The sequence below is a fragment of the Syngnathoides biaculeatus genome, chromosome 8, assembly GCF_019802595.1.
Source record: "Syngnathoides biaculeatus isolate LvHL_M chromosome 8, ASM1980259v1, whole genome shotgun sequence".
Taxonomy (NCBI): Eukaryota; Metazoa; Chordata; class Actinopteri; order Syngnathiformes; family Syngnathidae; genus Syngnathoides; species Syngnathoides biaculeatus.
Window position 1 is genome coordinate 25,111,102 of NC_084647.1, and position 15,989 is coordinate 25,127,090.

Consider the following 15,989-nt stretch of genomic DNA (forward strand, 5'->3'; position numbering starts at 1 on the left):
GTAGGTTAACTGTGTACTGATTGCAAACCAGTAACAGGTTGCAAAAAAATGAAACAACAAAATACTCAGATTCACATCTTTGTTCAATATTGACTGTTCTTTTGGCCAAACATGGAAACTCCACTCAGGAAAGCCGGACCTGTGATTCAAATCCTTAACCTCACAACTGTGATACAAATTTAAGAACTAGTTCACAGTACTGGCCGTTTAGAACAATATTAAGTTCAGCGGAACCTCATATTTTGTAATTAGTCCGTTCCAAAAGGTCTGACTGAAACAGAATCATACAAAAACAAAAGGATATTTCTATGAGAAATAATGAAAATCCAAAATCCACTCAAAATTATAGTCATGTTTTTTTTCTTCTTGAAATCTGTAGTATTTCTCCACGTATTTATTAAGGCCGGCACTCTGGGTTTTGGCCTCATGGTGGCTTATCTCCCAGTCACACTCAATAAACTAGCCATCCACCATTTTCAAGGCTGACTATCTTGTCGCGGAGTTACTACACGTGGTGGACTACACGGATAAGCAAAAAAAAAACATACAAACTGCTTCAGATGAACATGTGGGGTGATGCTCACTGAACGAGAAAGACACTGAATGCGTCACACAAAATGGGTCAGTTCCGGGAAGTACTCAATGAGTCACGCAGTTAAGAAAACTATGAGAATGTAGAAAAACTGGGAGATGAAAATTTGAAAAAGGTATTTAAAAACAAGAGTTGTACGAAAACTACGGTATACAAAAACTGAGGCCCCTTTTTATTATAATGGATTTGTATATCCTTTTTCACAAATTGTTATATTTTGAAGGAGCTTGTTTCCAAATCCAAGTGACACCCAAAAAAATCCATAATTGTATTCATCTTAAAGACTGCTTACATGCGTCCACAACGGCTCAGCCTTTAACTGATCTGAATTGAAAGAATGAGTTACTCCCTTTGTTTTTCAGTGGTGTAAAGGATGCATCCATTGAGGGTAGACATTTTCCTTTTTTTTTCCACAGTGCCTGAGCCAATAATTGAGAAACTGACACTACTTGAGGTCTGTTATTGGCAACATTTCATCTAGGTATTCACCCAAATACAAAATCTAATCCAGTACAAAGTGTCAGCTGCACCGTATTGAATTCTACAACAGTACTTTGATATGCACACTTGCGAGAATTTTTACCTCATGTTGTCTTCATCCCTGTTTGATTTCCATCCTTACAATGAACATCCACTCTCAGTATCGCGCTCATCCTTTTCTGTCTACTGTTCCCATTTATCCCCCCCAATCATTCACCCTCTTTCACCACTCTCTGGCTCCCTCTCCTCCCTTCCTCCTTGTCTTCTTTGAAAAGCTTTTGTGGATAATTGATTGGGAGGCAGAGGAGGTCGATGCCGTACACCTGTATGTCTTGACTGAAAACTCTGCTCTTTGCCTCAACCCTCCTAACTGCCGTCCCTCCTTCACTTGATTCGATCCTCCTTTGTCTCTATCAACAGTTTGAATGGACAATTTCAGTGATGACAGGCGGGTCTATTTTTCTTTTTTTAATGAAAACTTTTTGAAATTATAAATGTGATGTAAAGGTGAGACGTATCTTCAAACAACAAAAGTGTAATAAAGTGGCAGGCCCAGACCTTGTATCCCATCCTCCCTCAAAGTCTGTGCAGACACAAGATTCCAGCGATGTCACCAAGACGTTTTTTTAAATAAAGTCCCGTTCATTGTATGGCTTTTTGGCCCTTATGATGTTCCAACCCAGTTGATATGATGGAAGCATTAGGCTTTTGATGCTTCATTATTCAACAACAAACAAACAAAGAAAAAGCATCTGCTTTTCTGTCTTATTTTTCAAAGCGACTCGCTTGTGACTGCAAAGTTCAGTCCCCATTGGAAATTTCAGGTTGATGTTAACATGGAGTGAGCTGAAATGTTGCTGAAGATTTGAAGCTTTGAAATGCTATAAAGACATCTGACTCAAAAGACAGAGTAGCTTGCCATTGCGCTCAACAAAACAATATGAGCTCTCCCACTCTGGTAACATTGAGTTCATCCACATATTTGCATTTAACTGCATTTTTCTTGCCATTCTGAGAATTAATTTGAGTTGAAAAAAAAAAAAAAACTTCCCAAAATCACAAATTTGACCTATTTTCATTCCAATGTGCATGCCATTTTGTGAAAAAAACTGGAATAAACGCAAGTGCGCACGCAAAAAAAACGTAATTTACTCAAGTAAAGTGTACGCACATTAAAAAAAACAGAGCTTCAGTATGCTTTCATGCCTTCATGAGAGACTCATGAAAACGGGCAAGGAGCCACGGGTTACACACCCCGGCTCTACCCAAACAACTGAACTTCTACGTACCTTGTGGTCAAATGCCTAATTTTTGCAGATGACACCACAGTCAACAATCTCATCAAAGACTGTGACGAATCTGCGTATTGAAAGGAAGTGGAGAGGAAGAACCGTTGGTGTGGCCGACACAACCTGGATCTGAATGCACTCAAGACTTGTAGAAATGATTGTGAACTTCAGAAGGAATCCTTCACCATAGCTGGACCTCACGCTGTCCTACTGTACTGTGTCAACCATTGAGACCTCTAAGTTTCTCGAAATTAGTCTCACAGGACCTAAAATGGGAGATCAACATAAACTCGATCCTCAAAAAGTCCCAGCATAGGATGTACTTCCTGCGCTTCTGAGGAAGCACGGCATGCCACAGGAGCTGTTGAGACAGTTCTACACAGTAGTAATCTAATCTGTACAGTGTACCTTCATCACAGTCTGGTTTGGTTTTAACGTAAAAAAGAACAAACTCCGACTGCAACGTACAATCAAAAAAAAAAAAAGAAACATTATTACACCCCCTTCCCACCCTCGGGGACTTGTACGCTACCTGAACTAAAACAAGAGCAGAAAAAAAATCTTAAGACTCGCCACATCCTGGCCATCAACTCTTCCAACTTCTCCCCTTGGGTAGGTGCTACCGAGCAACGCAAACGAAAACAACCAGACATTGCAACAGCTTTCCCCCCCTTAATTCATAAATTAATTTCTTAAACAGCTAACTTCAAATTCAACTGCAAGATCCTGCCAATTTTATGTCTTGAGTTTGTCACATTCTGTTGAGCCAGTTATTATATATCATACAGGTCCACTCACTGTAGTACTATCACCATCATACACCATCTGCACATCTCTTGTTTGCCAAAACTAGCCTCCCGCACCTGAGTGGCATCTGCTCCACTTGCACAGGCGACATTGTCTCAGGTTATTACACGACAAGTCACGTTAAACTGCATTGATTCCTTGAAGTCTTGTCGCCCTTTGCACATTGGTTATTGCACTGGACTATTGCTCTAAACGGTAGAGGACTGCATCCTTTGCACAATTGTCAAAAAAAAGTTCCATCATTGCCAGATTACTAGCACCCTTTATTGCTCCATGACTATCGTAATGTCTTTGTCTCTCAATTGGCATTATGAATGTCGAACGAGAGTTTGCGACATACTTGGCGACTAAAGATGGTGGTCAAATCCTCTTCTTGTGCGATGTGAGGGTTATCATTCTACAGTAACTTGCAAGACATCCGTTCAGCCGGCATAATGTTTTGAAATAAACTACTATGTCTAAACTACTATCAACGACGTACACCTCATCCACAGAATCTATGCTGAACATACACGTTAGAACATTAGTATTGACGTGGGCTGGGTGGACGCTCAGTTGCTTTCAAGTGATGGCATTCTCAGTCAGAGAAAAATTATTCTTGCTTTGTGTGCTTGCCAGTGCAAGCTTGCAGCTTGGTAGCATTTAAACAACTTTGCTAAATGGGAAAACCTGTCCTCGTTCTGGGCCCACATGGTAGAAATTTTGTTTACAAATAATCACAGATCTTTTTGTGTGCAGTGAAATAATTCTCCACTTTCACTTTGATAATGTGGGTTGAAGTTTGTTCAGAATCCTGCCTGAGCCTTTCTCTCTCTTTTTTTTTCCATTTACTGGTTCTCCCTCACTTATCACAGCTGCACTTTCAGAAATAGAGGACAATTGAAAAGGTGACCAGTTTTATTCAGTGCACTCATCTGTTGCTGAATGGGGTTCTGCCTCCTCTCTTCGTCAAGCCAAAAAACGTGATTACCAACTAGACGACGTCTGTCTTTAGAGTAGAAACATCAACAAATTAACTAGTCAATAATTTGACTAGGCTAGACAAATCTCTATTAGATACTATTATTACCTGGTTTTTTTTTTTTTTTTTTTTTTTTTTAGTTTTACTGTCTTTGCCTTCTACTGCTGGTAGAAGGTAATGCTTCTTGGGGCCATCCATCTATTGTTTGTTTTTTTTCCTGGGGCCCACCTAAATATGTGAGAAAAAAGAGCTAAGCTAAATGTGCTGTCTCGATTAGAACATTGTCTTGCGATAACCATCGTTGCAAAGTGTGTGCAACCAATGCACAGAACTCTAATTACCTTACTTCCGAACGTCTCTAGTAACGAAAAATTCAGTTTCCGACATTCCTTATCAAAAAAGTATTCTCTAGCTACGAAGGAAAGTTCAAGATAAGAAAGGAAAAAATATTCGCACCCCTAAAATTCCGCCATTCTGTATCTTGTTTTGTGTGGCCTGATAGAGCTGCTCTCCAATTGGCTATCGCCGTACCATCTTCCTGGCATCCCATTGGCGAGGAGGGATGTCAATCTTTACCCATAACGCTTTTCGTTTCCCTTGGTCACTCAAGTGTCACCAAGTCACACGCCGTCACAATCTAGCGCACATTGCAAAAGTACAACTTTTTTCTTTGTGTTTTTGCAAGTTTATTCATCTTCACCATGAGCCCCAAGAAACTTTTTAGTGGAATTAAGTTGTGTGCATGGGTACATTTGTACCTATTTTTACTATTGGCTGTCAATCGTTTGCCTCCTCCTCCATCCCCATGATGCCTTTTACTTGGCCATTACCCTTCCCTTCGCATAGTTAAATATAAAAATTAACAGTGCTATAACTGAAGATTTTTGGACTGCTTGTGATCCTTTCGTCCGCTGTCAACAGGTAGTACCATCAGGGGCCAGCCTAGCAAGCATTTAACGTAAACCTTAAGACATAACACTTGCCTGTGGCTTTTTGTGTGACATTAAAGGCAATTACCGTACGAGTACACAGCGAGCGAATCCAAGCTGGAAAATATTAGGTGCAAAATATGAGCAATTTAAATGTTCTAACCCCTATTTTTTATCACCGAGGTTCCACAGGGCAGCCTTAAAACAAATTTAATCTCTCTCTAATCTAACCTATTCAAATCATTCTAGTAAACAAGGATAAACTTTTGAAGCAGCGCACCTTCATAGGTCCTTGTCTTGTTAATGTGGCACTCGGGTACCGTCAGCCTCATCATGGACCTTCAGCAGTACTTAATGGGTTCAGTAATTGCTAAAAGTGTTGTAAAGGACAAGTGATGTAACAATGGGACATTAGAGACCCTGTCCTCGGTTCTCAGTGCAGAACCAATACAAAACCATAATGGCAGCTTTTAAATGTCTCCTTCGCACTTTTCCCCCAGGCTTGAGCACCGAGGGTATCTACAGGGTAAGCGGGAACAAAGCGGAGATGGAGATCATGCAGCGTCAATTTGACCAAGGTATGTATTCTTTCATATTGCACTTTCCTATGGGACTAGGCAGGTATAAGAGGGGTCCACAGATTACAACAGTTATACAGTGTGGCCCTTCGTTACAAACTACATGCAAGTACTTTGCGCAGTATATTGTCACATGGAACAAGTCCAAGTCCGTCCTAAACCGATGACCTCCCCCAATGTGTTCGCTATCCATCCATCCCTTATCCGACCCATTTATTCTCACAAGGGTTGTGGGAGTGCTGTAGTCTATCCCAGCTGTCTTTGGGCAGCAGGTGGGGTAAACCCTGAACTGGTTCCCAGCCAATTGCAGGGCACATAGAGACAAATAACCACTCACACAATGATACCTAAGGGCATGTTGCATGTTTTAGGGATGTGGGATGTGGGCGGAAACCGGAGTTGCAGGAGAAAACCCACGCAGGCATGTGGAGTCCTCAGAACCGTGAGGCTGACCCTCTGACCAGTTGTGCCTTTGTGCCGTCCTGTTTCCGCTATTAATAAATCAATTAATTAAAACACACACAATAGACGACTGACTAGCGACCAGTTCAGGGTCCACCTTTCACTTGAAGTTAGCTGGGATAGACTCCGGCACTCCCGCAACCCTTTTGAAGATATATGGCTGGGAAAATGGATGGATGGACAATAGGTCCAGAGAAGACGTTACAAAAATACATATAAATCATGGAGAACAAAAAATGGCTTGTCTTAACATAACAGTATTAAGAATAAAGACTTCTGTGCCAATTAATCCCCATTGTCAAATTAAAGATGGTATTGCTTTTCATGGGATTAGTTAAAACCACAATGATACCTTGTAGAGATCGAAATAACTCATAAATGTGAACATCAATTTTGTTTTAAGTTCTTTAGAAGTGGGTAACCCAAGACGAGCAAACAATTGTGTCATCTGGGTACACGCAGAAGCTGCCTCAGAGCATCATTGTATGTTTTTTAGGTTATGACTAGACTTAGAAGTTACATATGAGGATTATACAATGGACTCCAATATGCAATGAGCCTTTTATATCTGAGGAACATTGATGGAACTTCATCAATGGCATGTTTGCCTGGGCATAGAGTTTACAAATGTCTGTTAAAGTTATTGTCATCTATTAAATCATCTAAGATGCAATGACCAATGTATTTTATCTCATTAAATACAGTACTTCAAGGGCCTTTTTGCTCAAAGAAAACAGGGAAATTGGAACAACCGCTTCAATTAAATGAGAATAAATTGTACACGAGATTCTCAAACATTTTACACAAAGTAACACAATTCTCTCCAAGTACTGCCATAATGAACAAAAATGAAATACATTAGGATGGTACGCCCAGATTTTCATTAAAAATGTTTTGTAAACCACTAGAATTCTGTACTCATTAAACATAAACTAAACAGGACTGAATTTAAAAACAAAGTTTAAGGCACTGTGAGATAATGGACAGTTCAAACGTTTAATTCAGTGATTCTCCACAGCACTTGAGGGAGCCCATTTACCATTCTAACTTGATTTGTCATGATATCAAGGCATTTTGGACAATTTAGTGCTTCAAATTTTGAAAGACGCACTCTCTTCCGTCTTGAATGTTTCTCAGTGCAGCGTGGTGGTCCTTCTGTCAGGCCTCACGTCCCGCAAAAATGTTGTTCACAAAACTTATTAAACCACACATCCATTTCAATTCAATTTCAGATTTTTTTTAAATAAATCACACTAACCAATAGACTAGGTACATAAATGGTAGCTGTCTCCTCAAGTTTTCTACTTGCCCTTAATGTGTGTGTGTGTGCGCGTGCGCGCACAAATGCGCTTGTGCCCATGTATGTGTCTTATAAGGTTAAGTTAGGGCAGTTCATTATCTCCAGATTGGTTTGTTTAATGAAGCATATCATGGGTAAGATGGATAGTGCAGTAAGGTGCTGTCAGAATGCAGGCACATAGATATGTAAATGAGGTTGAGTCCAATTCGAGGACTCAGACTTGAAGCAGTGCTGAATAATTCAAGACTGTTATTTTGATTGACACTTTGTCAGAGTTATTCATTTAACAATGTGTGCTTGCAGTGCTGTAGAACTGTAAAGCATCAAACTGAGTGAGACATGTCGCTAATACTTTGGTAGCCTCATTTAGCCACATAAGCAAAATATTCGAATCTTTTCTCCAAGTGATTCACAATGCTGTTTGATGATCCAAAAATAAACATCCAAGATGGCTATTATTTATTCATAATTGGACTCTAGTGTATTTGTATTCTAAAGCCCTAAAAGCAAATACTTAGAAGAACCATCTGCACACTGAACATCTTTAACTTGAATGACATGGAAAAAATTGAAAATAAACATTTTCTTTAATATTTAGACATGTTATTACTCTATTAAATATACTTAAAATACAGTGGTCCATTGTTCCATAACCATTCTTGTAACACAGCACGTAATGGTGAGGGGTCAGAACAGGAAGCACTGCAGGCGTGGCAAACGCTGATTGACTGTCAGTTTTCCAGCCCGGCGCATTGGAATGTCTGAGCGAGAGAGGAATTTCGATAATACTTTTCCAATTTAGAGATGTTTCTTGGTGAAATCTGTGGATAACTCTGGCATTAAAAGAAACACTGAACCCTCATCTACTAACTTTTAATGTGTGCTCCCATTCCTATTAGTTTCGACAAAGTGTTCCTGTAAGGCACATATTTTACCATTGAAAAGTCTCACGGCACACCCGTGAACAAAAATATCACAAAAGGTAGATATATTAATTGTACTTCCTGTCATCTAATAGAAGACTGTACATTTGTTCTGTCTGTCAATGAACAAAGACACATTAAAATTTTTTTTGAACCAAGTACGCAAGTATATACAAATAAAAAAATGAAGAAGTCATTTTAATAGACACATTGCTCCTTCTTGTGATCGGATCGGGTATCGGTTATCGTTTTTTTTTTTTTTTTTTTTTTAATTAACTCACTGATCGGCGATTGGCCCCAATAATCCTGATCAACTACAATGAATGAATAATTATTTAATAGGAGGAATATGTTTTTGGAGTGTATGCAGTTCTATTCTTTTGTAGAAGCAATAGCTATAAGCAATACAGTATCAATGCACTGAAAAAAATATTTTTAATACGCTCTTTGTTTGTTATATGATGGGTTTTCTGCTTGAATTTAGGATTTCAAAAGAACTGGTGAGATTCAGCTCCACATTATGAATCTTATAAATACTTCCGTGTGGTGTTGTTTGACTAACACTGTAATAACTTCCTCTTTATCAGACCACAACTTGGACCTGGTGGAGAAAGACTTTACCATAAACACAGTAGCCGGGGCCATGAAGGCCTTCTTCTCCGAGCTTCCCGAGCCCCTGGTACCCTACAGCATGCAGGGAGAGCTGGTGGAGGCTTTCAGTAAGTCTTGGAGAGCTCTTGTAATGCAATATAGGATGGTGGGGAAATTGTAAAGTTGGTGGGAGGAGGAGGGTTTCTTTAAACCCGAAGTGTATTAGATTTTCCCTGAAATCCCTTTTGCATTTCTTTAACCTAACAAGCACAACTCCCACAAGGCATGTCCATTCATGGGGAGAATTGGATTCACCCCTCAGTGCAAGCTGTGCAGAATAGGATGGCAGCGAGAATATTTCAGGCTTGGTAAATGTGGTGATGACGGCGAAGGATGTCAGAGAGTCGGCTCTCCCTGATGAAGTCGCTGAGATAAATGAGGTCGCTCCGCTCTTTTTGTCTCACTGCTTCCACTCAGGAATAAAGATTTAAGGCAGTGCTTTGACTGGCATCGTGGCAAATATTTAGCCCAAGGCTGCGAAGAACTGTCACCCTGCTTTGCTCATGCATACAGTAAGATGTGTGTGTGTTTTTGTTTTATTTTTTTACGGCCCCAGCAAGATACCTCAGCCGTGACAGGGACCTGATAAGGCTCCTCCTGCAGGCTGTACCATAATAGAGGGACTGAACGCTTGGAAAAGAAAATAAGTGCAGTTTGAATGCTTCGTTTGGTAGAAGATTGCCTGGTAATACAGTGCTTTTTTAGAATTTTCCCTCTTGATATATATATATATATATATATATATATATATATATATATATTGTAGGTTGGGCCATTACTTTGTTTAAATGCCTTGAAAACCCGAGTGTGGCTGGTTTGGAGGTTCATGTGCAAAATAGTGGCGTCCACTTAAAGGGATAATGTGCCCCAAGTTCTCTTAGTGGCTTGAATAAAATTTACAATGACATCATATGATCAACACGCACCATTTGCAGAGCCAACATAACATCTTTAAAGCTGTCAGGAGAGACCAGGTGAGGTAGAAAAGGTTGCTGACAAAACTAAGTGTGGATTCATGTTGGACAAAATAAGATGAATAGTAATTTTTATTTACATCCATCTATTTCCTGACCCTCTTATCCTCACAAGAGCCACGGGAGTGCTGAACCTATCCCAGCTATCTTCGGGCAGGAGGTGGGGTACACGTTGAGCTGGTTGGTAGCCAATTGTAGGGCACATATAGAGAAAAAACTGTCACACTCACAATCACTCCTAAAGGGCAATTTAGAGTCCCCAATGAATGCATATTTTTGGTATGTGAGAGGAAACCGGAGTGCCTGAAGTAAACCCACGCAGGCACGGGGAGAACTTGCAAACTCCACAAAGGTGGGGCTGGGATTTGAACCCCGCCGGTCCTCAGAACTATGAGGCCAACATTCTAAAAAGTTGCCCCACCGTGCCGCCCTTATTTGTATTGCTGTTAAATGATGTTGCAGCTTAGTAAAGATTAAATTCTATGGCATAACAGCACCAAAAAATTAATTATACTGGACAACCATAAGCTCCCATAATAGAATTAGAAGTTGTTTTGGGCTCAACCATGGAATATTATGTGATGACCTTACTAATTGGAAGCGGTCTTGCATTTTCCATGGACATAATGTGTGCGGTTTTCTATTTTATAAATGTTAGGCAACATTTCCACGATGTTTCCGGTGACAATGGGAGGATTTGGGGATTTTGGCCATTTTTTTCTTCCGCACAGTGGAACTTCAATATAATGGATTTCTGATAAAATGGACCATCGGGACTGAACAATAAATCCCAAAATAGTTTCCATTTGTCACTTTTAATCCTGTTGCCTATGTCTATTTGTTTCCGGATTGGCCGGTACTGTTTTGTGCCACTATGGCACCAAGCCAACGTGGCAGCCAAATTGAATTTTAGTCACTGACGTCGCAGCCATGTGAAGATATTTATATTGGCCATGGGGAAGTAGGTGGAGCGTGACGTCAAGTAACTGAAAGTACCTGGTTTGATTCCAGTTCCGGCTGTCCGCATGTCGAAGTGTCCTTTGTCAAGACACTGAACCTTAATTTTCTCCAGTGGGCTTGGCAGAACCTTGCATGGGAGCAGTTGCCCATTAGTTTATGAATGTGTCTGTGATTGGGTGAACGTAAGGCTTTGTAAAGCACATTGGGCACTGTGATACTGCCCGTTCACCTTCGGCAATGGATTTGGGACTAGGAAGCACAGTAATTACTTGTAGCTCATGAAAGTGACTTGGTTATGATGAGTACTATGTGTCAACAATGTCCCCAGGACCAAGAACACTGGCGTAGTAGGTTTGAACAAAATGTGAAATTATTTGTCCATGCTCTACCGCCCATCAGAGGTCAGGTCCGGGGTTGGGGCAGAAGCTTTAGCAGGGATGCCCAGACTTCCCTCTCCCCAGCCACTTCTTCCATCTCTACTGAGGCATGGTTCTCCTTCTGGAACATCTCACCAGGGAGGCGTCCAGAAGGCATCCAAATAAGATGCCCCAGCTACCTCTTCTGTCTCCTCTCAACGTGAAGGAGCAGCGTCTCTAATGTGATTGCCTCCTGGATGACCGAGCTTCTCACCCTATCTCTGAGGGAGAGCCCAGACACCTTGCGGAGGAAACTCATTTCGGCCACTTGTATTCGGGATCGTGTTCTTTCGGTCACGACCCACAGCTCGGAACCATAGGTGTGGGATTTGTGATTGTGATTCCAGCTAAAATGTGGTTTTGATATGGTGTGACCTCATTGCGGGAAGGAGAGAGTCCAATTTTCTGCGTGTAAATCGTGTGTAGTGTGGACGAGAACATCTGCTGCTTTGTCCGCCCCACGCATGTATACAGTACGCCTGGGACCGACTGTTAGATGGGTGACGTCAGCTCTTCTGACTCATTCCTCACTGCCATCAGTCTTAACCCACCCTAAGTGCGTTTTTGTGTGTATATCCATGTTAACGAAATCTTCAGTGGTCGTGTGTGTGGTATTCTCGTTCTTTCCGATGTGCATGTGGTCTTTCTGTCACTGTTTGGCACCCTTTTTAATCATGTGAAATGTGTACTGTTGTAGAAGGAAATCATTGTGTCCTGAATGTATTATTTTTGGAGAGCTGAGTAAAATTGCTTTCATTACCCTTGTCACACTTTTCCATTGTGGTCCCCTCATCTTTGCTTTAATCCGTTGCTCCATGACATTTTATTGTCTCTTCTCTTTGACACTTACTTGCCTCCTCCACTAATCTCATCTCTCTCTGTCTCTCTCTCTCTCCTCTCTCTCTCTCTCTCTCTCTCTCTCTCTCTCTTTCTCTCTCTCTCTCTCTCTCTCGACACCCCCCCCCCTTTTTTTTTTCTCTCTGCCACCATTTAGAGATCAACGATAGGGAGCAGCGCTTCCAGACGATGAAGGACATTCTCCGCCGCTTCCCCCGGGAGAATTATGAGGTCTTCAAATATGTTATCAGTCACTTGAACAAGTGAGTGACGAGGTTGTGGATGTCTTTTGGTTACGGTGATGACACTATCTTTTATTATGCACCTTTTCCACTGCATGGTACCCACTCTGCCCATCCCGGCGTATTGAGTACCATTCGTAAAATCAGGTACAGTGCTATCTTGATTTAGAAGTATACTTGTCACGTTAGTAATATTCTAACTCCAATCCTATGCCTGTAGAAATGACCTTGATTCTGATGCTAAAATGAAACCATGATAAAAACCTAATTAGCTCTCAAAAGATGCAAATTCAAATTTTAAGTACATTTTTATTAATGAAAGATGATTATGGGTGGTGAATGCTATTAAACGATTTACCATAATTCATATATAATCCATATTTTGTTTCCCAAAACCTAATAGTACGCATTATACATGGGTATAGTTAAAGAAAGTTTCTTCACAGTGAAATGAGGTATATGAGTAGATGTTTCAGAAAAGCCAAGGGTTTTAAATGTGTTTCATAAGTTTGTCATATTTAGGATCACATTTAACGTTAAATTTCATTTGCTCGTTTAGTGTATTGAGGTATTTATATTATGTATTAAGGCAAAGATGCACCCTAGTATATAGTTTGTATAAGTTAACTAGTTCTTTTGTAATGTACATATTACAATGGCACAACCGTAGTGTTTAGTTATAACACTCCATCTTTACGGAGGTATTTTCAGCCTTTTATAGTAACAACAACGGCGCTAAATATGCTGAGAAAGTCAACAATGACATCATTGTAAAAACATGGCAGCGCACTTTCAGATTTGCCAGGTTGCCTAACACTGTCCTTTGATTGTTGAAATGCTGTTTCTCCTAATCCCATAATGACTTGTAATAATGTGAATTTTAATTGAGGATATATGTGTTTATGTGTCATCTGCAGCTTTTGTTGTGTTTGTTTTTGTTTTGTTATTATCTTGCACCAGGAATGAATTTATCTGGGCGCATGACCTCTCTAGTTTACAGTACATCATGCAAGCCGGCTGATGTGCCAAAGATCACGTGGAAGGTGGAAATACTTATGTAAAGCTGCAGTAACTCTAAACACTAGGTTACGCCACAGTGCTAAAGTACAAGCGTACCTTAGTGTTGAACATGATTATCTGTCACAAATATGAATCATTACTTCGTGTCACTGTATCTTGGAAAAACACCCCCACAGCATAATGCTGCCACCACCATGCTTCACTGTTGAGACAGCATTGGACATGTGATGAGCAGTGCCTCATTTTCTCCACACATACCGCTTCGAATTAAGTCCAAAAAGTTCCATCATGGTCTCATCGGACCACAGAATCTTATTTCTCATCTTGGAATCCTTCAGGTGTTTTGTTCATTTGTTTTAGCAATATTCATGCAGGCTTTCATGTGTCTTCTGTCAGACCACTTTGCCATAAAGACTCGACTCGTAGAGGTTCTGCAGTGCTGGTTGACGTTCAAGAACGTCTGCCACAGTGTTTCTTGGGTTTTTCTTTACCTCTCTCACCAAGACTCTTCTACCCATATTGCTCAGTTTAGCTGGATGGCCAGCTCTAGGAAGGGCTGTGGTTGTCCCAAATGTCTTCCGTATAAGGGTTATGGGGGCCACTGTGCGCTTAGGAACCTTAAGTGCAGCAGAATTTTTTTGTAACTTTGGCCAGAACGGAGAATTCTGTCCCTTAGCTCTTCAGGCAGTTCCTTTGACATCGTGATTTTCATTTGCTCTGACATGCCCCGTGTGCTCCAAGGTCTTATAAAGCGTTTCCTAATCAAGTCCAATCAGTAAAATCAAACACAGCTTGACTTCCATGAAGGTGTAGCGCCATGTCAATGATGACGAATTGAACAGTACAGAAGAAGAAATGGACAGCACCCAAGTTAAATATACTGAATGACCGCCACGGCAAAGGATCTGAATACTATTGGTATTTCCGTTTTTTTTTTTGTTTTTGTTTTTTTAAACCAGCTAAATTAAAATTGAGGCGTGTCTGAGTACTTTCCGTACCCTCTGTATCATCTGCAAATATAAACATTTAGAGACTCATATAAACAATGAATGGTTCATAATGATATTTATTTGTCTTACTTTGTTAAATCATTGATGATACTTCTTGTGGAAATCATTAACATGATTTGTAGGGCTCTGACTCACCCATAAAATCCTGATTCATTATTCGCGTTGACAGTGATTGACTTCATAATAGAATCATTACTCCTCGTACTCTTCCGAAAACAAGACATCATAATCCAACAAATTAAAAAACTTATCTATTGAACCAGCACAAGTATACAGTGGCACATTTTGTGCTTTTCTCCCTACATAAAGGTTTTTCTTTTTCGTTTAAAATAGCTTACTTTAACCAGGATCCCTGACTGTATCATTACCACAGAATCTGGGTTGTTTTTGTGCCGGTTTGTGCTGTAAATCTTCACCGTCTTGCACCGGCTCCCTCCTTTCTAGCTAGATCGCTCTGTGTATTGGATATTCTTTTTCCCATTGATTCTGCCGCAATCACTGTCCACCTTGGCGATGGCTGCTTTTCATCTTTGGTTGTGGCATTGCCATGAATATCCGTGGGCTATATTTATCAGGCGACTGCTTCCACGGAGATCTTGGTGGAGTGCTAAAAAAAACAAACTGCACATGAGCAGAAACTGTGCGGAGTAAGTCCAACTCATAAACAAAGATTAGTGAGGACAAGCACAACAGAACATGGATGGATGGACTTTTTTTTTTAAGGAAATGCTCCATGGCAGGAATTGTACCTATTGTTAGAGTAACATAAGTACTATGTCTTTGATTTTTTGCGATTCGAATCAGAAAATATATAAGGTGTGGCAACAGACGGCTTTCATGATTAAGAGCATTCTAATCTTATTTTGTTTCTTGTTTCGGTTATGCGTCATGTCGTATTACTTGGTTAATTTCTAGACTGCTCTCAAGCCAGATAAAGGTTTTCTGTTCAAAGCGTACTGTGGTGAACCGGAGTGGAGTGCATTGTAATTATACATGTTTGGACAAGAGTTAGACAGATTTGTTTGGGATATTTTTGTGGTCCACATATATACATATTGGGACATTTAGTGCCTCACAATTAGCTACATCGCAGGACATAGTTAAATGCTGTGACTCCTCACAAAAGAATGAAATGCCATCCGTTTGACATCATTATTCGCAGTCCTAACCAGAAGAGTCCTGTGACGTATTGATGGTCCATGCTATTAGCATTAGTGCATCGCACTTTAATCACTTGCAGATGGTTGTCAATGAGCTGTTACTTTTTTTGTTTTCATGGTAGACTGGACATTTGTGTAAGGCACTTCATCTTGCCACATTTTCTTCAAAGTTTTTCTCACTTCCTGGTTCTCCAAAATCTTGGACAAAAACTCATCTCACTCACATTCATACCTATGGGCAATCTGGAGTCTTCAGTTAATCTACCAAGGAGAACATGCTAACGCCACACAGGCTAGTCCAGGATTTGAACCCCATTTCACAGAACTGTGAAACAGACGCTCTAACCCAGGGATGTCAAACTCATTTTTCTCACGGGCCACACTGTGGTTCCGGTTTC

At 40.5% G+C, this 15,989-nt stretch overlaps 1 protein-coding gene across 2 annotated transcripts in view; it reads left to right on the plus strand.

Annotated features, from left to right (window-relative positions):
- arhgap35a (Rho GTPase activating protein 35a) overlaps positions 1-15,989 on the plus strand; it is a 96,944-nt gene that overhangs the window by 76,165 nt on the left and 4,790 nt on the right. For both annotated transcript variants that reach the window (XM_061826646.1, XM_061826645.1), the window contains 3 exons: positions 5,559-5,636; positions 8,909-9,040; positions 12,317-12,422. In XM_061826646.1, coding sequence (XP_061682630.1) covers positions 5,559-5,636; positions 8,909-9,040; positions 12,317-12,422 — 316 coding nt within the window. The remainder of the gene's footprint in view (positions 1-5,558; positions 5,637-8,908; positions 9,041-12,316; positions 12,423-15,989) is intronic.